The sequence below is a fragment of the Fusarium solani genome (assembly GCF_023522795.1).
Source record: "Fusarium solani strain SB1 chromosome Unknown bctg00000002, whole genome shotgun sequence".
Lineage (NCBI taxonomy): Eukaryota > Fungi > Ascomycota > Sordariomycetes > Hypocreales > Nectriaceae > Fusarium > Fusarium solani.
In genome coordinates, this window is record NW_027072155.1 from 1,857,062 (window position 1) to 1,881,983 (window position 24,922).

The window sequence follows — 24,922 nt, forward strand, 5'->3', positions numbered from 1 at the left end:
CCCATCAGCTCCTGAACGGGAAGACCGCGCATCTTGTCACCGGGACTATTGGCTTGTGCATGAGACCATGCTGTGACGTGAATTCAGCTGATAGAAAAAGTATAGGAACCGATGACCCGCACTGTGCGCGCGGAGTAGTTCGTCAGGGGTCTCGGTGCTTGGCATGGTTGGACATGGATTGCTGGCCACCCTGGATTGTGTACTCGACCGCTGAGGTAGATCGGGAAGAAAGCTATGAGAGCCTCCTTTTAGCCGTATTGCTATGAATAAATCTGATCCCGGTGCGCAAAGAAGGCCTAAGCGCGAAGAGTGTGATGTATTGTGGTGGTGATGAAGAAGCTAACTGATCCGTGACACAGATCACGTGCCCCCTTCCACCTACCAGATCCTTAACCACTCCCGTTCACTACAATATAACCCTCGACCAACTGGCTCTGATCCGCAGAATCTATCTTTAACTTCCCATCCAACGGCATGATAGCCACGTTAGACCACTTCGTCTCCATATTCCATGTGTCTTCGTTCTTTTCCTTTAAGGGCTGCAGCCATTGCCAGGCATTTACGCCCTCCCCACCACCCAGAGGCATCTGGATCGTTGGCCCGAGATTGCTTCCGTTAGGATTCACGACCATGATGCGTGCGTCTTCCTGCGCCGGCTTTGCTGGCACCAAGATCGGTCCAACCGCGAAGAAGGCGCGTAGCTTCCTCAGAGCGTCATCGACGGGCCAACGCGGTAGTGGCAGTGAGGCCACCGGGAATAGCGATCCCGAGTAGATGTGCATTGGCGTCTTGGGGTCAATGATGGCGCTGACAACAGTCAACCGCTTGTGGTGTTCCTCATCGAGATCGCCCCCCAGGGTTCCAGGAAGGAAATAAGGCTTGAGACGCAAGGGCTGTGGATGCTCACTCTCAGCCCGTCGCTTCTTCATGATGCCAGGACTGGACCCTGTCAGTTCCCCACTATCACGGTTATACGCCGAAGCAATCTTGTCAATGTCCCCAGACGCGGGAAAGGTGCCAACTAGGCCGTCAAATGCTGCCGTGTGATTCCCTAACGCAACGGGGAACTCATAGTCGCCCAGCTCGAGCTCTGACGTTGCTGAGGACAGCAGAGAAGCATCCTCTAATGGCGGTGAACTGAGCTCAATGGAGACGCCCACGTCAGCGATGCAGAAGGGACGTCCGAGGGCAGCTGGTAGGGCGCTATCAAAGCTGGTACCTGTAGTCAACACACTGTCGCTTGCGCCAGTGAGCATATCAAAGAGAGACGAGCATAGCTCATAATCCCGGAGGGCATCAACAAGAACACGCAGTCGACCAGAAGGAGTAGGATGCCCGGTTACACCGCTGGGTCCATCTGATGCGATCACTGTCTTTTTCTCATCGATGAGTAGCATCTCGATGATAAAGTCTCCCAGTGGGCCATAGACTTGAACACTGTGGTTGTGGAAGTTTGGCAATACCCATGCCCAGATCGGGTTGTCCCACTCGCTGGCAATGTTCCTGACAGGTGTTCCTGAGCTACTGAATTGGGCATCAGAGAGAGGCTCCAGGAAGTGTGCGTTGAGTCGCGCCGGTTGGTTGATGCGCGGTGGGATCTGGAAGAACTGGCATAGCCCATGTTTTTCCTCCGCCTGGACGACTGTGTTTGGCCAGTACTCGGACTCCTTCCCCTGAAGAGCAGGGATCGTGCCGCACGCGAGACTGGGTGAGATGCTTGGATACAAGGCGCCATCACCAGTAGGACCTAGGCGGATGCCAGATACGACCTGTCCAAACTTGTCGACGATGGCAAACTTGATGAAGCGTGCCTGGCCATGCGTCACAGGCTTAAAGGGGCTGAACTCATCTGTATATGACGGATCAAGCGGCGTCGAGATTCCGTACGGAGCCAGATTTGACGGCCCGTTTATTTCCAAAGGCTGCAAGTCTCGAGCTTCAATGCCGAGGGCTTCTTCAATGCCGCTACCATCATTTGCCTTTGGTCGTGGATGGTGGCCTCGCCGCCTCGTGGTGAGATGCTCAGCAAGTCCAGATAGATCGGCGGCGAAGTATTCGAGTCCAGTAGCCTCCTGGAGCGTCTCTTGGAACTGTTTCTTGTCCTGGTCCGTGTTTTCTGATGATTGGGCGAGCAGCTGTTCGATCCTTGTGCGGAGGGACTTGCCTGTCTCAGGAAGAAATGCTGAACGACCGGATATGATGCGCATGTCTTTGCCCACAGCCTCGTCCATGGGTAGCAAGAGCTGGCTTCCCGTCGGAATGACATAACGCCATCGGCCCGTGTCTTTGTCATTCTCAAGTGTCCACCGGTCAAAGGGTACGTGGTAGTACTCCAGCTCCCATTCCAGGAACAGTGGGAACCATCCCTGTGTGTTGTTCATTTCCTCGACGGCCTCGTAGGGATTTGGCACGCCTTTTGGCGAGGGGGCCTCAAGCTCCCGCAATAAAGCCACGACAGGCCTTGAGATATCCTTGAACTCGCTCTCGAGCCATGCTTCATCCGGTGTAACCACAGTAGAAGCGTCTGGGGATATCTGAGAGGCCAGCCGCACGGGCAGGGTCTCATTGAATTTGTCAGGCCATCCGGACTTGGCACCGGCCATCAACACGGTGGGATCTTGATGTTGACCAAAAGGATCTGTGGGAACCGTCTCGAGCGCCTTGTTGCCGGGGATGAGGTACTCGAGATCTTGCTTTGCGGAATTTACTGACCCCTGAGTCTTGGCAATGTACTTAACCAGGTCATCTAGACGGGCTACGACCTTGCGAGCCTCTGTTAGGATCTTGTCTCTTGCTGGCCGATGCTCCTCCAACGGCACCTTTCGAAGACTGGCTGCGTTCCACCAACAGGCATACAGACTATGTATGAGCTGCTCGACTTCTCGTGCGCAAGTGTCCAAGATTACTTGTCCTTGGTTGAGAATCTTTAGCTTGGGGACAAGATCTTTCGCAGCATCCTTGGAGATGGTTTCTGCCTCGTCCTTGGGCAGCGTCCAGGCCGTGCCTTGAGGTCTTGCCAGGAACGACTGCGACGCGGCATCCTCGGCAGCCTTTCTCAGCGAGTCAGGGTCGTCCTTCTCTGCCATAATGCGCATGACGAGTTGTGATAATGCCGATTGTGCCGTAGCCTGAGCTGCCTGGTTACCACCCATGGCAAAATGTAGGTAGGCTTCCAGAGCGTCCAGCATGTGCACGCCTACGGCGATGGGTTGCTTTGCATATACATCCCCTTGCAACAAGGCAGCCGGCCAGCGCATGCCTCTAGAGTCGGCCCGGCTCCATCTGACATTACGCAAGATGCCCTGAGTGAGGGTGCGGCCTGCTATACTGGCAGATGCACGTTCAAAGTTGGCAGCAGAGGGTGAGTCCTGGCTGAGCTTGAGATGGAGGGCATCGAGAAGCTCTTTGTTGCTCATCAACTCTAACTCAATCTCACCACTTTCGGACGCATGCGGGCCGTCGGGGATAAGTCTGTGAGAGTCGACAAAGGTGAGAGGATCCGAGTCCTTGGCCGAGGAGTGGAAGCCAATGACAGAGTAGTCAACAAGCTCGGCATCGATGCCTTGGAGATTGTCGAAGTACGAAAAGACGCCCATGTTGTGCGGCGCGTAGTCGGCAAAGTACTCATGCCCCAGCTCAAAGGAGTTAAAGGGCACGCGGTATTCGCGTCCTTCCGTCATGTTCTTCATCTGCGCCAGTGGCCTAGCCCGTCCCATTCTCAAAAGGGGCTGGTCCTCGATGGGCTTCGAGGTGTCCATGGCTGGACATGTCCCGGCCTCAAAGTCCTCGGATATATCGAGGTGGTCGATCCTGCGGATGCAGTTGCTCTCAACCAAGACATACTTAGTCAGGCTAGGCTTGCCGCGGACCTGACGGACGACGATCCAGCGATCTGGCGCAGGGCGAAACTGCACACTATGGTCGTTTGCAGCCTGGGTTCCGGAGACGTCACCGCCTTTGAAACCTGCACGAGCCTTGCGCGAGTCCCATTGCTGCTTGCCATCGCCTCGCAAGCCTGCCGTTGCACCCATTGCGCTGTCAGTCGCCGTGATGGCGGCACGGTAGAGTCGCGGTAGACACCAGGATAGATAGACACCACAACGATCCGAACGCAGCTCTCCGGTGCTGGGGTCGATGAAGCGGGTGCTGTATCGTGCCTGCATGCGCCAGTACGAGAGGTCAAGGTCATCCATGAGATCGTGGGTTGGAGCCCCAGCCTCGGCATGTTGCAGAAGGGTTGAATAGTCGGGCTCGATGAGGGGGGCGAACTGAGCGGCTGTTGAGGCAAAGTCTTGTGCAACGACCAAGGCTTGGACAGCCATGGGCACGACGACAGTAAAGTTCTTTTGCGCCGGGGGAGCTGCATCTTGAGAGGCCATGGCCAGTGAATAACCCAAGTGATTTGGAGGATACGACGAGTCTGTCAGCTCTCCAGTAGGTGATGAGGGAACTCACCTCTGCCATCTGGTGGTCTAGATAATGCAGTCAAGATAGACAGTGTCGTTTTGGGCTCTGCACGGTGTCGTATCGAGAAACTAGTGACAACCTGCATCAATAGTTCGGCGCGGCTGGCGTTCCCGCAACGGAGACTAGACTAGACGCGTGGAACCCTGCCGAGCGGCCCGATCCCTGAGTGCATCCGTCTAGAACACACAAGGACCAACCCCTCGCCGGGTCCTGCTCTCTCGGTCCTGGTGACCCTTCCTTGGTGTTCTCTCTCAACAGTCAACACGACAGTCAGAAGATGAAGTCTTATTCACGTAACCATCTTCGCCCGGCCTTCAACCACCTCGCGACGGAGGCCAGGTTGGCAGCCTCGCTCGGGTCTGACAACCCACCATCTGCCGAACAACTCCAGCTGTGGTCATACCAACTACCCACCCTGAGCGCCGGTAGCTATGACGTCTCCGTCTCTCAAGAGATCACTCTCCCCAGCGGAGAGACAGTCCATCTTGACCAGACGACAAAGGACCTTCACGTCCCGCTGCCCAAATTTCGGTTGCCGGACCCTTCGGACTTATACAGCGTCCATCCAGCACCTGGACACAGCGCTCATGCGCGGACGCTGGCCAACGTGGTTTTCAGCCAACCCACGACTCCGTGGGAGCGGGAAATTCCCCTTGGGAAAGACCTTGAGAAAGATGTTGGCTCCAACAAGCTGCCATACATGGCCGTATTGACCTTTTCGGACGAAGAGCTGCTCCTGGACCCAGAGGCATACAAGGCCTTTGGCTTCAAGGAAGAGTATGAGCTATCAACTGAGTATGGCTCTATCGTCACCACGGCCTCTAGACTCTCTGCTCCTGGTTTTCCAATCAAGTCAGCCTTGAATGCACCAGGAGCAAGTGATGACTTTAATCCCGATGATCATCTATCCCTGCTGGTGCTCGACTCGGAGATATTCAAGAAAGTCTTCATGGCGTACGACGGCGATAACAAGCCAGTCTGGACTGGGAATGCCGACTTGTCAAAATTCGCATTCATGGCATCGACGCAGGATAGCGGCAGCGGCTTCACGGCGAGCTCTTTTGCGGACGACAGCGGCGATGCTCATCGGCCACACTTCTCCGTCGTTGTCAGTCCTCGCACGGGGCCTCCAGGGATATCCTCACCAACGCGTGTCGTCTCTCACCTCATTTCACTTGAAGACGTCCACAAGATCGCCATTTCAGCCGACAAGGTCACAGGCCAGTATGTGGGCTTGGTATCTCTGCATGCATGGGAGTGGATAGCCGTTCCAGATACCGCAGGCGACTTTCGTCAGATTATGACAAATTTGGGGGAGACTATAGGTCCTCTCGAAGGGCCCTACAGCGATCAAGTCAAAGAAGGACCTTCCGAGGCACTAGCTTGGTTGAAAGCCAGAGCTGAGGAGGGATATGCCCTGAAGCGGCACACAGACCTTACAGGAGCGCAGACCAAGGTGCTGATGCGAGGTCCGCTGATCCCCGTTGCGCCAAGCGAGGACCCTCCCGAGGCCTTCTCGCTCTATGGCGAGGGCCTTGCACGGGTTGACAAGGAGACGGGAATCCCAGACGTCTCTTACAACTCCGCGTGGACACTTGGTCGATCCATGATGATGGCTGACCGTGCTGTGAGCGCAAGCCTACTTCGTCTCAGAGGCAACATCCATTCCGAGGCCGTTCGCCGAGCAAAGGCAAAGGCCCTCTCTCAAAAGGGTTACAAGATCCTCAGCAGCAGGGAGACCTATCTTTCCGGCTTGAAAGACGCAGTCAAGCATCTGCAGAAGGCCCAAGACATAAGTGACCTTCACAATAGAAGCGCTGCAGATCGGTGGGCTCGCCCCGATAATTCCAATCTTCCCGTCATGCGGTTATCAAACGACACTTCCTACTCTATCGCCGACTATGAGGACCAGGTCGGCCAGGTGACCCTGCACATGTTTGGCTACGAGTCCAAAGATGCAGAGGGCAACCCTGTTCCAGTACGCCAGATCGACGCTGACGCAGCTACCATCCGCGCCTGGGCTGTTGATCGTTTCCTCCTCGCCGGTGTCCCCATGCACAGCCTCATTCTTGACCCAGAAATGTTGCCTGAAGAGTCAATTCGGACGTTCTGCGTGGACAACATCTGGATCGACTGGCTCGTCGACGGTGGATTGAGTCTCGCGAACCACTTTGCGCGTGATGATGACACTATCCGAAGATCCTTCAAGAAATGCATCAACAAATATCTCAACACTCCCATGGATGGTGGAACGATCCCTCAGCTGCCACGCTGGGGGTTCCTCATGCGCAGCACCGCCGTCAGCGCGTTTCCAGATCTCAAAGTAGAGGCGCCACTTCCTGAAAATGCACCTGACAATGCCCGTCAGGTGCAATTCATGCAAGTCCTGGCCGAGGACGTTCTCGTGTGCCTGTTCGATCGTCTTCCCGGGGAACAAGAGTTCAGCTACATCCGTATCAGTCAACCACACCATCAGCAGGGCTTCTGTCTCGGTTCAAGCCTATCCGGCAGCGAGCTGCAGGTGTACCATCGCCCAGTGCCGAAGAAGATCGGCCAAAAGGTTGGCTCTGCGGGTGGGGATACTTTCAAAGATGAAGAATCAGTTCTTGGGTTCGACTTCAAAGCTCGCATGCTGCGGCCAGCAACGTACATGAACAAGTACCATGAGGCTATCAAAGACAGCGAGGGTGCTTACACGGGTGCGTCCGATTCGTCGTCGCTCCTTGCCACACAGCTCAGGACCTACAACTTGCGACTGGAACTGAAAGCAGAGAGCGATAAAAGCCACGGTGTCTCAAGTTCAAATCGATGGACAAAGGCGGCATTCAAGCTTTCAACAGGATCGGGGCCGGGACCAGGCAACGAGGAATCTGGAAAAGAGTCAGCACCTCCTGAGCGCATCGTCCGAGCACCTCCCAGTAGCAATGTCGCTTTGCCAACTGGTCCAAGACTCCAGATTCACCCTCCCATCTCTCCGTACGACTTTGAGGCAAAGAACAGCATTCAGAAAAAGCCTCAAACACTTCACGAGCTTGAGTCCAGCAATACGCTCCCGTACTCGGCGACTCCCCTACATGTCAGCTGTTGCCTCTGCTACGAGGCAGGAAACACCAGCAACACGATTTACGCGCCAGAGACACCGACTGATCTCATATTCAACATAAGCGCCGAAGAGTCTAGCGGCCTTCCAGCTGAAGTAGAACTTCGCATCCCCGTCGCCCTCAGCTCTGGGATATACCCTCCCAAAATCAAAGATGGGTCTCGGGGTGTCATTGTGATTCCAGGCACTGGTAATCAGCCGATAACTCCTGCGCTGGAGGATCTAAGCCCCAGTGAGTGGTGGTCGTTTACTCGCAAGCTCGCAACGTCTAGCCTCTACTCTTTCATCCCGGAGGCGCTCCCCGATGAGGGCGATCCTATCCCTATTGAGGCTGGGAAACTCGTCATGCTCATCATCAAAATCAAGCCACGGTTTGAAGGCCTGGTCGCCCCTCAGACGACGTCGTTCAAGACATCATTCATTCTGCGAGGCGTCACCTTCCTCCTGCCGAAGCCGAAGCCGGACCCTTCTGCTGATTGGCCTGCTGGGCCATCGAGGAATGCACGATTCGACCTGCTGTGGCGGCCAAGAAGCCCTGGCGGACAGACTAGTGTACGGACAACCCAGCTGACAATTCGGCCTGCCGTCATTGCCACCCTTGAGGACGAGGAGATCAATTTCGACCTGGACAATCAGACTCTCAAACTCGTCTTCTCCTTGTCTCGTCTCCCTCCCTCGGGAGCCCAAGCCCACCTTATCGTCACACGACAAGGTGTCGGTAAGCCGTTTAAGGAGACCTTCGAGCTTCCGAAAGCAGAGCATGATCCTGACGGCCAAGGCTACCGGTATTCCTTCGACAAGCTCATCTCTAAGCTCGGGTATTTCGTACCTCGTGAGACGAGACTAACAATCGTGGCCCCCGACAATGGGCGCATGCTAGGCCCAGACTCGGCACCGTTTGTGTTCCCGCAGGTTCCAAGCAAAGAAGACCTCCAAGGCTCATGCTCCTTTTATTGGGGTCGGGACTATCATGTGTCGGTCATATGGCCACCACCGCTCAACACCGAACATGTGCCCGTTAAACACAAGTTTGCCATCACTAGCCGACTGCAAGGGTCCTCAAAGGAGCCACTCCGTCGCGAGCCAACAGGCAATGAAGAAGAGATTGTCCGCTTCAAGGCGGATGAGCTTAAAGATTACGGGAATGAAAACTTAGGGCTTACAATCAAGGTGACCATCGCGGTGGACGACATCTCGATCCATGGAACCGTGGTGGATTGGGAGGCAAATCTCACTACAGTGCCAACCGTAAAAGAAACAGTAGAAGAACACGGCATGGCCGTGACGACACGCCTGGAGAATCCTGGCCCAGCTCCCCCGGTTTCCACCAGCCGGTTCCCGAGCATGCGTTTCTGGAGCGAGTCAGGAACAACGGGCTTCAAAACCGACATGTGGTACTGGAGAGATGGCAAACGCCTCGCCGGAATCCGATGGCACGCTTCAGAGGGGACAGCATACGAAGAAGCTGGCCCCAATGTCCCCCAGTCCAAGCCTGACCTCACCGGGGCGGGCGCCCTTGCTGTGGTTCAGATGCACCAAGATCGACGGTTCAAGATTGTCTGGATCGGCAACGACGGTAGCGTCAACCTCTGGTCAAGGGAGAATGAAGGATTGGGGCCCGAGAACTGGAGTTATAGCGTCCTCGCGCCTCCGGGCAGTGCATCAACGCTCGGCGGGGGGTGTTTGGCAGCCTGCGGCGAAGTGCCAGTCAAGGAGCCTCGACCACGGCGCAATCCCGTCATCTGGTGGCTGGGTCCACGCGGAGAGATATTTGGCCGCCGAGCTGTACCTGACGGTCCCAACTCGGAGCAATGGGTCGATGTCGAGCCAGGGGCCTCTCTTCCAGCCGGCAGTGTCGACGTCACCTCCTCATTGGCGAGGCCGGCGCAAATGGCAACTACATGGATGTATGACTCTCGCAAGGAGGATGAGGCAGCTTATCTCTTCTGGGTGCGCTCAAACGGGGATCTTATGGGGACATGCTCGTACACACCAGCCCGCGAAACTGATCCGCCCTTGACAGGGACCGCGATTGCATACCGTAATGTTGGGGCAGCACCTGGCACCTCGGTAACTGCGTTTATTGGGAATGGAACCGGTAGCAATGGCCCAATGGACGCAAAGCCCTACGTGCTCTGGGTATCTACTGATGGGTCCCTCTGTCTTGGCTCCACGGGAGATGTCAACTGGATCTTCTATGGAAGGAGTTGGGACCCCATCATCAGGATTGCTTCACCAGGTTGCGCGAGTCCCCTCTCTGACCTGTGTCTCCTGGGTCACTCGTCGAACACAGCGGTGGGAGTGGTATGGGTAGATCCCGGCCGCAAGTTACAGCTTGCCTGGGCTAAATCGATACCTGGAGCTTTTGGTCGGAATGAGTGGTCGCCATGGGGATGGAAGGAGTTTGAACACCGGATGCCAATCGGACAGACTCCGATAATTGCAAGGGCCGAAGCGTCTGACGCTCTCGGTCTTAATGTGATTTGCTTTCCGGCTGAGAAGGGGGGTGGAAGACTTGTACCGTGGACCTGAGTTCGATAAAGCCATGAGATGTAGTGGGAGGCACGGAAGTGGGTAACTGAAGGACGAATTTCTCGGTTGTTGTTTAATTGAGACATCTTTAGTAGGTATAAATAAGAGATATAACAGAACTCCACAGCGACGACTAAGGAACTACCCCAGTATCTTCAGACAATGAAACCTCATTAGCGCGAACAAGTTGACCCCTGAGCCCCTTTTTCATCCACGCCAGCCTCCTTGCAAAGTCCAACATGGACTCTGGTTGGTATCTCTCCATCTTCCCGTAGATCTTCACATGAGCTAAAGCGAAACCACTCCACGGCTTGACTTCCTCTTCCCCACCCCCTCCTTTGACCGTGATCCGCTGCTGATCCATGAACCGACCGGACAGAAGCCAAGCTCTGACGGCTTCAGTCCCTGCAAGCGCGAAGCAACTAGTGACGCCGTTCTTTCCAAAGTAGCAGACTGAGGCGCCTCGGCGTACGAGGTACTTAACAGCTTCGAGACTGCCGCAGGCACTCGCAAGCATGAGGGCGGAGCCCACGGAGCATCCTTCATAGTCAACCTTGGCCCCCATTTCCAGGCAGTTTTCCATTACATCGACAAGGTTCAGCGCTGCTGCACGACATAGAGGACTCCATCCACGCTGTGGCTCGAGGTTCAATATTCTCTGAAAGGTCCCCCGAGGGACTCGTCGCTGAAGGTGGCGGAATCTTGTTGTTAGAAAGGCCATCTTGCCGAAAGGATACCAATCCAGATGCCAAGGAAACGGGCTAGTTTCGGATAATCCAAGGTCATCCTCCGGCACGAGTTGTGATGCATCGTCCTTGCAGATGACGCGGTGCATCAAACTCCGGCCGCACTCGTCCTCCTGAGTCAAGTCGCACCCCAGCTGTCTCAGCGCAGTGAGGCGGTGGGGAGTAACGCACATACCCTCATAAAGGACTAGATGATGTGGGTCAAGAATCAACTGCCTTGGCAGCTTGGAGATTAGCCCGAGGTGCGGTTCCTCCGTTCCAGACCAAGACATCAACCAAGAGAGGGGATTTGTTCTGCAGACCATGGCCGGTGAAGCGCCCAGGCTAATGAGATGCGCTACCATGTCGACGGTCGTCGCGTAAACTAGAGGCGTCCAGCCGCTGCAGTCGACGCAGTCGACGACTGCGCCACGTTCAACGAGGATTGAAGCGGCCACCTTGTCTCCTTGCCACGAGGCGAGATGCAGCGCTGTTACCATGCGAGACTGCAATCCGTGGCTCCAACCGTGTGCAAAAACAAATGTTTCCTCGTCTCGGCGATTCACGATAATTTGGAGCATTTGCCGACAAGTCGAGTCAGGGTATGGTTTCCTAGATACCGCAGCAAATTAGCATGAAGCCCTCTGGACTCTTACAAGTGAATCTTACACCTGGGCGTCTTGCTCGAACTTCTCCCAGGCCTGCAGTATGATTTCAATCCCTTCGGTATTACCAGACTTGACGGCATAGTGGAGAGGGTAGTCAAGGCCACAGACTAAATCCCCACCACATTTGTGATAAGAATCGACAATAGCGCTCAAAATCGGGGCAAGGTTTGAATCTGAAGCCGCGGCCTCGATGATCGTCATTGTGCCCCAATCTGAGTCCTCAAACGACTTCAAGGTACTCGCACCCTCGTTCAGGAACCACTCTGCAATCTCCAACTCACCTCGCTCCAACGCCAGCATCAAAGGGGTGCACCCCCCAGTCCTCGGTAAAATGGCATCGATTGGGTAGCCCTTGGAGATCAGATTCTGACAATATTTCTGATCGCCAGCTCCGATAGCTCGGCCAAGTGCTGCTGCCAGACGACTTGGCTGTTTTCGAGATAGGTGCCCCCAGTTGCCAACCTCATCCCGCCAAGCTTCGAAGTAGTTGACGAGTTCAACCAGATTCCGCTCTTGGGCATAGTCTTTCGGGCTCTTTCCAAAGTCATCCAATGACTCGGATGCTCCATGTTTGCGCAAGACCTCCACAACAGAGATGCCATCCCTGTAGACAGCCAAGTGCAAGGGTGTCTGGCCGAGCTCGTTCTCCGCCATGGGATCGAACCCTTTGGAGATGAGGAGTTTTGTTGGCTTGGTACGCCCCATATAAGCGCTGACATGTAGCGGAGTCCAGCCCTCCTTGGTCATGGAATCCTCAGCCTTGATGAGCTTCCTCTCGAGGAGGAATTCCAAACAAGCTAAACTACCCTTGGCGGAGGCGAGATGCAGTGCGTTCGCATTTTTGAGGTTTGTTCTTCCTTGACCCCAAGCCTCGACGTAAATGTCCATGGACTTCCTCCAGTTAATGACAGACGATCTCTGTGCACTGTGAGACAGCACCTGCCACAGAAATTCCGCGTTATCTGATTCGAGCGCTATGGAGAGGGCTGTCAGGCGTCCATGGCAAGGATCGGCTCCTCGTCTTAGTAGCAACTCAACGCATGGCAAGGACTTCTTCTCCAGGTGGAAAGCAAGGACAGACATTGACTTTTTATTACGAGCCAAAATGTTGACGTTAGCGCCTCGTTGGATGAGGGATTCCATTAACCAGACATTGTCGGTGGTGTCTACCCGCAGGGCGAGCCTGTGCAGAAGTCCAAGACCATCCTCTGGGGACGTATCATTGAGTTTGTCGCTTTTGCAGTAGTCGACTAGAAGCTGCAACATGGACTTTTCAACCTTGGCCTTGCCGACATAAGAGCGACAGCAGGCTTCCTCAAGGGCTGAAGCCCCCTTGATCCGAAAATGGATGTCGACTTCGTGATCGAGAAGGATTCGCACCATCTCCAAGTCGCCGCTCTGCATGGCCATCTTGAGGAATTGCTGCACCGTGTATGAGTTTCTAACTGACGCCCAGTGTTGGGTCTGCCGCAACATCTCGCGGACCGTGTCGACAGTGATAAAAGATGGCTGAGCCTTGGAGACGTCGCAAGTGTGCCCACAGAGGCGAATCATCTCAAAGACGACAATGATGCCGCAAACTTTGTTCCGTTCTTCGTAGACTTGCATCGCCCCCAGTCCAACCATGGTCATCGTCACTTTGTCTATCAGGTTCGTCAACGCAGTCAACGCCTTCTCATCCGTATCTGAACTGATCCAGATTTCCATAGGCAAGAAAATTTCCCAGAGTGTCAACCCCTCGGCATCTCCGTTGCGGAGCACGCTGGGGGTCGTCAGCATCTTGATGACTTGTGCGTTTGGGTCCAGGCGCCCCCTCAGCGCATTCCTGATGTACATCTCGACTGGCAACCGGCCCCTGAATTTGTACTCGACCGAGTAGTGATATGCGTCCAGTAGAAGTTGCGCCTCCTGCAGTGGCATCAAGCTCGATAGCTCATGCAGTGGTGTTCGTGTTCCTTCAACGGCAGGCTCAAACTCGGCGCCCATCTCGACCAGGCGACGCATAACCTTTCCAGAGCCAAAGCAGGCCGCTGTGCCCATGACTGGGCCGTGGTTCGACCAGAAATTGGGGAGCTCCGAGCATATGTCCAGTAGGGAGAAGAATACACGTTCCCTCTTGTCCTTCTCTCGCTTCATGTCGCGTCTATGTCTGAATGAAATAGTAAATAAACTGTCCTCTGAAGAGACGGAACTGGAGCTCGTGGTGGCGAATTCACCCGGTTGAGACTCTCCATATTCCTTTTCATCGAGGCCCACATCTAAAAGGTCCCTTGAATTGACACCTAGTATACCGAGAGGCCGTGGCCGCAGCACGATTGAAAGCAGCGTCTCACCAGCGAGCGTCCTTGTACGAAGAGCACGACAGGTACCCTCGCGATCAAGTCGGATTAGTTCATAAAAGAGGTTCTCATCAAGGGTGCGTGTCTGGGCCAGACTGTGCCAAATCGTCATTCCCCTTGCGTCTGGATTCGAGAGGGTGATGTTGAGCCTCATCAAGGTCTCATAGAATCGGATCCCAGACTCGCAGTGATGTGCATGAATAGGCAAGCTACCATTTACATCCTCACAATAAGGATCGCAACCAGCGGTGATAAGGAGTTCGAAGACGTCGCAAGCGTCATTCCTGGCTGCCAGGTGCAGAAGTGTTTCACCATCATGGCGACATTCAACCACGTCGATTTCACCGATAGCAAGGTAACGCTTAACCAACTCGAGGTTGTCGTCGATGATGGCTCTGATCATTCTTGCCGGCAAAATATCTCTGACCGTCAACAGCTGAGTGTCGAAAATGTGGTCATGCTCAGAGAATGAGACTTTTGCCTTTATGCACCAGCGAGACACTTCAGAGCCAAGCTCCTTCGCCCACTTCTCGGTACGAACCGATTCTGAAGCAAGGTACCTCAAGAGTGAGAGCATTGATGACTTTGCCTCAGCATTGGTGCAATCCAGTAGGTGGAAGTGTGTGCTGAAGATGGGAAGCTCCCTCTCATCGGGAACAACCCCCGAAGACAGTAGGTATTTAATAGGAGTGACATCGCCGAGCCCAGATGCGAGAAAGGCAGTCATATTGGGGGAAAATCTTCTGTCTTGGGAAAAAAGGACTTTGGATGGTCTAGCCTCCTGTTGAATGAGACTATTGATGGTGAGGTTTCTCCGTCTGTTTACGGGAAGGAGGACCGGCAAGTCCCACGCTTCCACGCCAATGTCCCGGTCAAGATCCTCAGCGAACGTAGCTGCCGTAGCGAACGCAAGGTCTACCGGTCTGATGTTATCCCATCGAGAGTTTACCGCTACTCCCTGGCTGACGAGGGAAGTGCATAGCTCTGGAAGGTTGAGCGCTGCCGCCATGTGAAGCGGTGTAAAGCCAGGTTCGAGGATCCGTTGATGCCATGGTACGCGTTGGTTTGATGTCGAAAGCACGCTCTCGGATTCGTCAGATCCTTCGCAATCTGACCCGACGTCTGGCTCGGTCCCTGTTTTGAGATGGAAGCCATGGCCGTCGTAGCTCACAAGAGTGCTAACAAGTTCGCGTGACCAGCTTATGAAATAGCATGTCCTAAATGGATGAAAAAGCGAATTCGCGAGATTGAACAATGTTGGGTCTTCGAGCCCATCTCGTGTGAAAGACATCCAGAAGACGGAAGAATATGGGTAGAAAGGATAATCTTTGTTCCTCGTACGGATCAGGTCCTCATCATCAAAGTGTTGCTTCTCATCGTGTGTTTTGGGCTCCATTTCAAAGTTCTTCAGCTGTAGAAATCTCAAGCATTGGGTGGCCAGGAGCAAGTCGGAAGTCTGCTTCGAGATCAAGAATTTATCAATCCCAGGGCTATTACCTAATGCTGCCCTATCCTCGAGGAACTCTTGGACGGTGAAGTGAGCGAATTCCAAGCGGTTGCCATCTTGGGATTTTCGGATGAGGCTGCTGCATCTCCTCAAGATCTCCTCCTCTGATACTGTGGTTCTCTTGTCCAGAGTTGCGTCCGGGGTGGAGGGAGTTGAGATCGCCTGGAGCAACTGGAGAATGGTCAATTTTGGTTTGGCAAATGCGATGAAGCTGAGGCACATGTGAACCATCGATTGCACCGTAGTAGAAGCCCTGCTGACCCTCTCGAGTAGTCGACGGTAGCTCTCGGGCAGGTTCGGGGGTAGCTTCCCCAGGGCTTCTCGCCGCTCTCCATCGTGGGCACAGTCGCAAAGATAGTCTAGCTGACAGGCCACCCATCGGAACCTACTCGGTGTGAGTCAATTTGAAACTTGGGGAACAGTGACCACATACATGCCCTCGGCTCGGTTGACGAGGATTTCAGCTATCTCGAACTTCATAGTCATGTCATTGAGTTGCAGTCTTCGGGTTTTGATCCTCTTCTCTAACTCGGCTCCGACAAATAGCCTTAGGTCTTCAGTTTGTGCAGCAATATGGATAATTGCAAAGTCCTGGTCCAAACGAAGACGGATGTTGAGGTGGTCACGGCTGAACAGGGCCATCGACACCCTTTCGGAGTAGTCTGCCACCTCGCGCAACATGTCCACCACGTCTTCTGTTTCGTCACTGCACTCGTCAAGTCCATCGACAACTATGAGTGTCTGGTCAAAGTGTTCCGACATTTGGCTGATCCTAGCCCGAAGCTCGTCACTGTTAGGCGTTCTTGGGAGACCATGGGGAGGGTGGAGTTCGTGATAGTACTCGCAAAGGATTCCAAAGGCCTCTTCTTTCTGGCGGGCGAGCTGAGAGGCAACAGAGGCAAGGATATTGGTTGTTTTCCAGGTCGATGAGTCCTTGTAGTCACAGAAGAAGAAAGCTGTGGCTATCCCAGGAACATCATGGCTGCGTGCTAGGGCCTCCTGGATGACCGAGCCCGCAAGAATCGTCTTGCCGGCCCCCGGTATTCCAGTCAGCCAAAGCCTGGAGTCGGGCGTATGTAGCCAGCGATCAAAGGCCGGAGACTCGGTCAGCCACAGTCCCGTCAAAGCATGTCGAAGCCTGACGCTGGTTTCTAGATTAGGCTGTGGGTTGACGGTCATGAAGAAGTCGAGGATAGGCTGCTTCTTGCGGTCCACCTCAATCAGGGTGTTGATCTCAATCCTCCTTACCGTCTCTTCAATCGTTGTCATCCGCTTGCTCAACTCGCTGGCTTTGGACAGCGAAAGCTGCAACTTCCGCATCGAGTCTGCAGACAACGCGAGATTGATGGTGGCCTTGTGACTGGAGATCTCATTGAGAAGGGTCGTTGTTTCTGAGGCGGAAAAAGGCCACTTGAGCTGCTGGCCTAGGCTCTTTGACTTTGATCCGCTGCTGAAGCTGTCTGTGGCCTTGCTGACCCTTCTCCAGACCTTCTCGAGTGTTTTGTCACAGTGGCTCAAGTAATGGTTTCTCAGAGCTGGATCAAAACCATCCCCATTAGCCTCTAGGCTCTCGGCAAGCGCCTCAAGCACGCGCAGCACGCGAGCGAGGTCATTGAGCTGATCGGCGATGGTCTGTACCTCGTTCTTGGCGTCCTTGGCGGCTTTTGTGAACTTGTAAACATGCTTGAATGTGACATCGGCCAGGGATATGAGTCCAGCGATGCTGGCTGCCAATGACAGAGGCTCAGCCATGGAGCGAGCGTACTTACGACGCGAGACCTGAGGTGTCTTGGAGCGAAGCGAGATGGCATGATACTGTGAACCCCGCACCACGAGGTTGTGTTGTGTTTCTCATCAGCTTCCAACTGCCAATAGCAACTGCAGTACCTATGCATACACTTCGCCTGGGGTAAGCAAGCTCACCAACTTGGGCGGTTCTAACAGGTTAGCAGCATCCGTTGATTGGCATGACAGACTCTACAAGATCTCAAGGGCAGCACCAAAGAGAATACTCTGCGACAGCAAACCACACAACCTCGAAGCGCCTCGCAATCTTGCCCCCCCAATCCTCCGTGCGCCACTCATGGTCCAGCTCCACCCCAGATAAAATCTTGCAATACTCCCAGTACTCTGGGTACCAGCCCGCCTGCTCCCTGTCGATAATCCCGGTGATGACATAGGAGCCGGGGGAACCCGAGACCATGATATTCCCCAGTGTGATGTCTGCATGCGTAAAAGAAATCTCCCCCGTGTCGGGGAGCGAACCACGATACATGTCGGGATGGTCAAGCCCTTGAATTGCCTCATCGGGGCCTGGTTTCTGATGCGTGGCGATGGCAAATAGCCAATCGTTGAATTCCTTAATGGTGGAATATGGGCCCTTGTCGGAATCAATCCTAAAGAACCTGTCCTGTACCGGCCCTTCATTGATAGATCCTGTTGCCAGTTAGCAGAGTCATTCCAGAATCTAGTAAGAACTTGCCGATAATTCCAGGAGACTGGATTGGCTTCAATGATGCAACTATCTCCTTGAGTTTGACCTGAAGCGAGTTCTTGTCGTCTATCGTCAGAGACGGCCATGCTTCCCGCAACGTTTTGCCCGGGATAAGGCTCATGTAGACCATCCTGGCTTGAGAATCCCTCTTTGATGTACCAAGACGGCACTCCAATAAATCTTGACCCCAGAGAGATATACCAAGAGAGTGCCTCCTTGGAATCCCAAGATTTATCCCAGAGCAGGGTGTTGAGAGCGAGACAAGAAAGCGCGATACCTCATGGTAGCCCTTCCTTCTTTCACAGCCTGCATGCGGAGTCCGTATTGGAATAACCCAATGATGTGAAAATGCATGTTGTGTCGGGTTTCCATAAATAAACACAGGCGACCTAATACTTCTGGGTATGTCTCGGATCATGTCCATTTCCATTCCTACACTAGAAGTGAGCTCTCATGCAGAAACTAGACTGTCCGTTCGATGTAAAAGCTCACAAGCAGTTGTAGTACGATGTCTTCCTTTAACCCAACAATCCCGGAACTTGAGGCAGTTCAGAAGCGCATCAGCGAGTCACTGCAAGAGATCCAAAAGAAGGAGGATGAGCCAAGTGACCGTGGACCTGATTGAACTGGCTTCCGCGTCCGACCGAGACCAGATGTCGCGGAGTGCCTCCAGCTCTAGGAAGCGAAGGGGCAGGCTCGATGTTGATATAGATGATAATCTCGAGTTCCTTAAGCGGAGGTTGTTGCAGATAAGGGAGGCCATCCAGCTGCAGTATGTGAAGCTGAACGAGTTGCAGAGTCAGGAGAGAGCTCTGAAGGAACAGCAGCCGCAGGTGTAGAGGCAATATACAATACATTCTCTATGCTATTGAGTTTCTACGTTGCTCTACCTTGGCTACCCACTCTTGGTTTGTTGGGCTTGTTGGTCGACAACCAAGAGTCCTTGATCCTTTAGATATTGAGTGTACCTGCTTGATTCTTCGACCCGCCGTGTGACCTCGACTGCAAGGGTTTTGGCAATGTCTTGACGCTCAAAGAACTTGGGAATAACGCTAGCCTTTTCACCGTCGTAGAGCTTGGGGAAGATAAATTTGTGGTATACTCGCATAAGACAGGAAGGCTGGCGGAATATCTGGGCCATGGGGAACGCCAGATCAGGCAGAGGCTTCCAATCATCTCTGAGCTTGGCACATGTCTCTGATATTAAGCTTTTCTCCTCCGGCGCTTGGAGGAACTCGGGGTAGGCGGTGTAGTGCGGGATCGCTGCCACTGCATCGAGATCGTGGCCGGTAATCCACGGCGGCGGCGTGAATAGTTGCCGTGGGATCGTGCCTGCACACCCCCAGTCAATGATGGCATGAATGCGAAGGTCCTCTGCGACCATGATATTTCCGCATCTCAAGTCCATGTGAGCCAGCACAAATGGGTCGTTGGACCGCTGGGAGCTGACCAGCATGGGAATCTGCCTCTCCAGACCGTCAAGCGCAAGCAATTCCATCTGGGCCTGCTTACGGGACAAATCCTCAGTGAGAAGGCTGTATATTTTGGACAAGACGTGATACTGGTAATCTATGTACTGTCTTGCAGACGCAAAAGTTTTGATGCCCCATTGGTCTTGACAGCATCTTCCAAGTTCGTTAGCAGCCATGGAAAGGAGCCCGCCCACAGTAGGATCTGCTTCATTGTGGGCATTCGGCATCAATGAGCCCGCCGCTGAAAACTCTAGCTGGCCAGCGATGTGGTCACAAATCAGAAACGCCTGTGCCGTAGACTGGCCTTTTGCCAACCCTGAGTCCTGGCCATATGCATGGACACGTGGGATGGGAATGGCTGTACTGCATTGTAGATATCTGCACAACCAGCCCCGTCAGTTGCGTAGGTACATGGGGATACCAACATGATGAACGTACCGCATCGTGGCAACCTCGCTCTGCACCTTGTCCCACGCATTTTGAACGACGGGCTCGAGGGGAATTCTCACGACCCATCTCATACCGTCTTCATCGAAGTGGATAAAGAAACAGACATTAAAGCTACCTCTGTCGCGTCTAACGATGCTGCAGGGCTTTTGGTCATTGTGTTGAGAGGCGAGGCGACAAATTGCATCCTCGTCGAGGGAGCCCATGAATTTCTCGACCCTTTCTTGGAGTTGCTCTTCGGTGGGCGGGAAGTTATTCGCAGTGTCACGGTCGGCTTGGGCATCGGCCGTGTCTTTGTGAACAGGGTTGGCGGCATCATTTGCCCGTGGATCTTGCTGGAAGAGAAGAAAGCTCCAAAGCGTGGACACGTGGAGCACGAATGACGTCCATCGCGCCAGAATGAAGCGACGAAGCGCGAGAAACATCCTTGGGAGGCATAGAGTCCTGTATAGCAGATGACGAACCAGCAGATTCCAAGGCGATGACCATGAGACAATCAGCGCTTGAGTGGAAGTCCTCGTGTTTGCGTTACGGCCATCTGCTTGCAAAGGTACTCTGTAGTCTGCCGAGCTTCGCAGCGGAGCATGCATTGCTTAAGCCGTATTGGGAAATAATACCTACCTAGGTAAGCTATTAGATAAGTAAAAGAAGGCGTTTAGAGGATATATACATTGAGCAGAATATTTAATATTATAGTAGTTATTTACTTATCTTATGCTTAAAACTTTGTTAAGTTTTATCTAATATTTATAATATATACCTCTACTGTTAATTATTACATTGACATGTCGGTGAATAAAGAATTTAAGAAGCAGATAGTTCTATCAGCTCTGCCAGACATTTCACCAGCCGAGATGGACTTTCCTGATTCCCCCTTCTTTCAATCAGGCGATTCTCCCAAACCGAAGCTGCCAACGCCGGCCTCCATCCTTCAACAATATGGAGACCAAGGGGCCTGTGTCATACAAATTGAACACCTCAACATGGCCGTCAAGATCAACCATGAGCCCTATTTACGCCTGGAGGGAGCCCAAACCATGCGGGCAGTTCGAAGGTTCTTCCCGGATGGGGAGGTTCCTGCCCCAGAGGTTTTTGAGTGGAGGAAGTATGACGGTCTAGTCTTTATCTACTCCTCATACAAGCTGGCAGGAACCCAGTGTACCCCTTGGACAAGAGTGAGGAGGCCTCTGACACCCGCTATTGGCTGGAGGGGAGGGCTTGCCGTCTCAGCGGGGAAGGTCAAAGAGATCCGGGTGCGACCGGGAACTCCTGAGTTTGGTCCTTTACTTCGTGGAATGCTAGGTCATGTCGCTGTCCAAAAGCCAGTAGAGAGCTTGAGATGTCAGCCCGAGCCATTCCCCTCCGTCAACATGTTACTCTCCACAGCTCTAGTACAGCTCAACTCAGTATCCTCGCAAGATAGGTTGAACAGGCAGACAGGCAACTCCTCACGCTACGTTCGATTCAAGGAAGCCGAATCAACCGGACACCTGATCGACAGGTCTCGGAGCCTGGCTTGCCCCCTTTCTCCACCAGCATCAAATGCCTCGGCGGGATTCAAGTCTGTTGGTTGTCTCTTGGGGAGTTGTGCGGTCACACGGGCGGCGGGTGAGAGTCAGGCTGTGTTTATCGCCAATCCGACGGCGCGCTCAATGTCGTTGCAAGACCGGTGTATGGGAGAGCAAGCGTCGGTGGAGCCAGCCAAGACATCATGACAGGGGATACATTGGCTGGAGGTTAGCCTGGGATCTGGTTGGTGAGTTCAGGGGAAGAAGCAAACACAGCCTGGTATTTGACCAACACAGAGGTCTCAGGGGTTTCGGAGCATTCATCCCTTGCATCTTTCCAGAGGAAAGCTATCTCGAGCTTAATCCTCATTTAAAACTGTCCATAATCGACCCCGTAGCAGAGGAGTTATCCGTACGATCAAGGTCAGAACAATATTTGAAGCTTCTCGCGAGTCGAGACACGAAGGGCACCAGGCGTGATCAGTCAACCCGTCACCAACAGGCCGGGAAGCTGGCCCTGTACTTGGGGGCCGAAAGTGAGAATTGGAGCATCACCGGCACGGCACTGACACAGTCCATCTCCACCACGCTCCAACTTGTCAGAGCACGGGAATGCTAATTTATCTAGTAATATTCGCTTTCAAGATCCAGTCATACATATACTCAAAAAGATCTAGTATTCGGCTCATATCCTCTACTTAATTTGGACTTCTTAGCCTTCACCTTTCCCAGCTTTGCTTCAAGAAATGATTCGCGAATTAGTCGGAGTTGTCCATGCACTCCCTCGTCCTGGCCCTTTCCAGTCCGGATTTCTTTTTCTCAAAAGGCACAGTGCCCACGCCACAGCGGGATGGGTCATGGGATGATCTCCACACCACCACTGCTCCAACAGGATTGGGAAATGTCCTTATCATGTCCAGCCAGAACGACCTCATTCGAGTAAAGCAGCAGACCGTATAAACTATGAACTAACTGCCAGTCTCTCTACTTACTTCCAGTCTGAATCATCCATCAGAAAGGTTCACCACGGCTGTCTTCTTCCCGGCGGTATATAAGACATCCAGATAGGGGCCCTTCGCATTCACGGTCCTCGCGTTGGAGGTAGGCAACCATCAACTTTCATCATCGTGCCTCAGACTCTGGTGCGTGTGGAGTGGTAGCCTGCTTGGTGCATAGCACCATCTTCACGGCCTCTGTTGGCAAGTGATCGAGACTCAGCCGACATGTCCAAGATTGGAAAAGGGATGGGTATAGCACGATGCCCGGCTCGTATCGAATGGACAATGCAGACTCGAACGAACCAATTATCATCCCCGCCCGTAACTAGCACTATGTGTTCGTACGTAAACTCTACGACATCCTACAAGTTCTGCCGCCAGAATCCAAGGCACGTCCTGACCACGAAGGTCGTTATCGAGCTCTGCAAGAACGGATCGGGCAGAGAGTGTCCCAACCTGACTCTTGACGAGAAGTGTGTTTGGGGCTCTATCACTAAGCCTGAAGCATGTCCGCTATGCCCTAAAGTCTAACGGCGTCCCCGGAGGTTTGTTCAGGAGCATGTCTGCCTGTCTGTTGAACCATGCTAACCGAGCGTTTGCAGATCTGTTCGCTTCCGAGATTCGATCCTACAGACATACTATGGAACATTAAGATGAAGGATATGGAGATTGTACAAACAGGTAGAATCCAGTTGTCGAATGCAACACAACGATAAATACCGCAAAGAGCTACATATTCGTGGCGAGCCGACTAAGGAGCCTTCGAGTCATCTCCATCCGCACTCCGAGCCCGATGCAACATGAGATCCTGCTTGTCCACCGACAGGGCCTCGACTTTCTCTTCCAAATCTTTGACAACCTGATCCGCCGTATTATACGCCTCGTTCCAGCACCTCGTGATGATAGATCCAACCACATTGCCTTCGACCGTCGGGAATTCTTCCTTCTCGTATCTTGCGTAGACCTCGTCATCTCCAAGGCCCTGCCATGGGCGTTGCCAGGCGGTGATTTCGTAGATGGCAGAACCGAGGGCGAAAAGGTCCCTTTTCCGGGCTGGTCGGCTCTCGAATTTTCGTCCTCGTAAGGGAAGCTCGTACTGCGCCTCTTCGCAAAATGTCTCTAGGAAATCGCGTCCTTCGATCAAGGCGGCGCCAAAGTCGCCAAGCTTCACCTGGAAGTTGTCGAATAGCATTAGATTGCGGCAGCTTAGGTCGCAGTACTGGACTTGTTTTGAGTGGAGATAGGCGAGGCCCCGGGCGGCGTCCGTAGCCATACGTAAGCGTATCCCCAGAGGAAGAGGCTTGTCGGGATGTTCTTTGATGTAGCAGCGAACATTGTTCAGGGGAGCTAGCTCGAGGCGGAGAGAGTGGATACCAGCATCAAGTTCTTCCAAGCCCAGAAATCGAAGGATAAGCGGATGGTTGCCGAGATGCTGGTAGATGGCAGCCTCTCGAATCATGCCATCCTCGCCAGATGTTTGGGGAATCCCGGGATCCTCGTAGTAATCGAGCACACGCCTCCCATCCTCCCAAATCTGGTATCCCTTGAGCACAACGTTTGGATCATCTGTCGTGGAAACGTAGGAGCTGCCTCCAACGGCAAGGACTCTGAATCGGTGCGCCCGCTCCATATTATGAAGCTGTACTGACTGGAATTGAGAGCAATGACCATGACCTCTCAGGGGAAAAGCCAGCCAGTGTAACGGGCCATTCGGAAGAACCCAAGTCCGTCCACGTGAAGTTGTCATACGTGAGAGATTCATTAGTCTATCGTAGTTGTTGATATCATACACTACGTAAATATTTAAGATGATGTCTTTGTGGCCTGGATCTTTTGCAGATAATCTCGAACTATTGGACTTTGGCCAGTTGACCTTTAAGTAACCCATTCCAGAGCCCGTCCCAAGCTCCTACGACAGCAAAGTTGTATTTCTCTAAAATTCTCGCCACACGTACTCCGCGGCTATTTCATGAAGGAGCCATCAAGTTTGAAGTTTAGCCGAAGTGTGAACTATCTCCAATGAACATCTCTATTATTTCTTTCCCTCTCACAGAGTAAAATAGACTGAATGCCAGCCACAGGGGCAACAGAAACAATCTTAAACACAATCCCCGGCCTCAAAACTCAACATTATGAAACGTTATAAGTGGGTGTCTCCATGTAACATTGACGTATCTCTAAATGGACTCAGATGTAATCATCCTAACACTTATAGGCATAGCTACCCAAGATTCATTAGCAATGACTTGGTCCTTTGTTTCATAAAGATGCACGCCAGAACCCATTGGCATGGCATAACATCGTTCAATTGTCCTAGTCAAATGTGATAACTGTGCGTTCTTGGACTGATTTCCAGATAAACAAGGTACGGCTTCAGACTAGTTATACAACAAGAATACACCTGTGACAGCAAGGTCACAGCTGCGGGCACCTTAGCCGCTGCGCCACGGGGCAAAAGATTGGGCCATAATCGCTATTGTAGCAATTACAGAAGGTGCTTCAACTGCCTATAGGCCTTATAGCGCTGTTACGGGGAACCAAGCCGTAACAACACCCATGATAAGGCTTCTTGCGACTTGACCATATATCATGTAAGAACTGCATAACTTCTATTTAGGGTGTACCAAACATTCGCGTTCTAAATCTCTAAATCTCTCGTTTCCCT

General features: G+C 53.1%; 5 protein-coding genes across 5 annotated transcripts; 2 read left to right on the top strand and 3 right to left on the bottom strand.

Moving 5' to 3' along the window:
* Positions 1-389: 389 nt before the first annotated feature.
* MRS44_004550 (uncharacterized protein) lies at positions 390-4,379 on the bottom strand (the record flags this gene model as incomplete). Its single annotated transcript, XM_065622249.1, has 1 exon — positions 390-4,379. One exon carries the CDS (start codon positions 4,377-4,379, stop codon positions 390-392), a length of 3,990 nt encoding a protein of 1,329 aa, XP_065478321.1.
* A 365-nt stretch (positions 4,380-4,744) lies between these two features.
* MRS44_004551 (uncharacterized protein) lies at positions 4,745-10,099 on the top strand (the record flags this gene model as incomplete). The annotated part of the gene is made up of 1 exon (XM_046283217.2): positions 4,745-10,099. The coding sequence occupies one exon, from the start codon at positions 4,745-4,747 to the stop codon at positions 10,097-10,099; it is 5,355 nt and encodes a 1,784-aa protein (XP_046136316.2).
* A 133-nt stretch (positions 10,100-10,232) lies between these two features.
* Positions 10,233-20,341, bottom strand: MRS44_004552 (uncharacterized protein; the record flags this gene model as incomplete). The annotated part of the gene is made up of 8 exons (XM_046275608.2): positions 10,233-11,436; positions 11,494-15,723; positions 15,772-17,153; positions 17,236-17,275; positions 17,351-17,774; positions 18,443-18,644; positions 18,830-19,667; positions 19,743-20,341. 8 exons carry the CDS (start codon positions 20,339-20,341, stop codon positions 10,233-10,235), a joined length of 8,919 nt encoding a protein of 2,972 aa, XP_046136315.2.
* A 393-nt stretch (positions 20,342-20,734) lies between these two features.
* MRS44_004553 (uncharacterized protein) lies at positions 20,735-21,466 on the top strand (the record flags this gene model as incomplete). The annotated part of the gene is made up of 1 exon (XM_046283215.2): positions 20,735-21,466. The coding sequence occupies one exon, from the start codon at positions 20,735-20,737 to the stop codon at positions 21,464-21,466; it is 732 nt and encodes a 243-aa protein (XP_046136313.2).
* A 1,542-nt stretch (positions 21,467-23,008) lies between these two features.
* Positions 23,009-23,887, bottom strand: MRS44_004554 (uncharacterized protein; the record flags this gene model as incomplete). Its single annotated transcript, XM_046268873.2, has 1 exon — positions 23,009-23,887. The coding sequence occupies one exon, from the start codon at positions 23,885-23,887 to the stop codon at positions 23,009-23,011; it is 879 nt and encodes a 292-aa protein (XP_046136312.1).
* Positions 23,888-24,922: the final 1,035 nt, after the last annotated feature.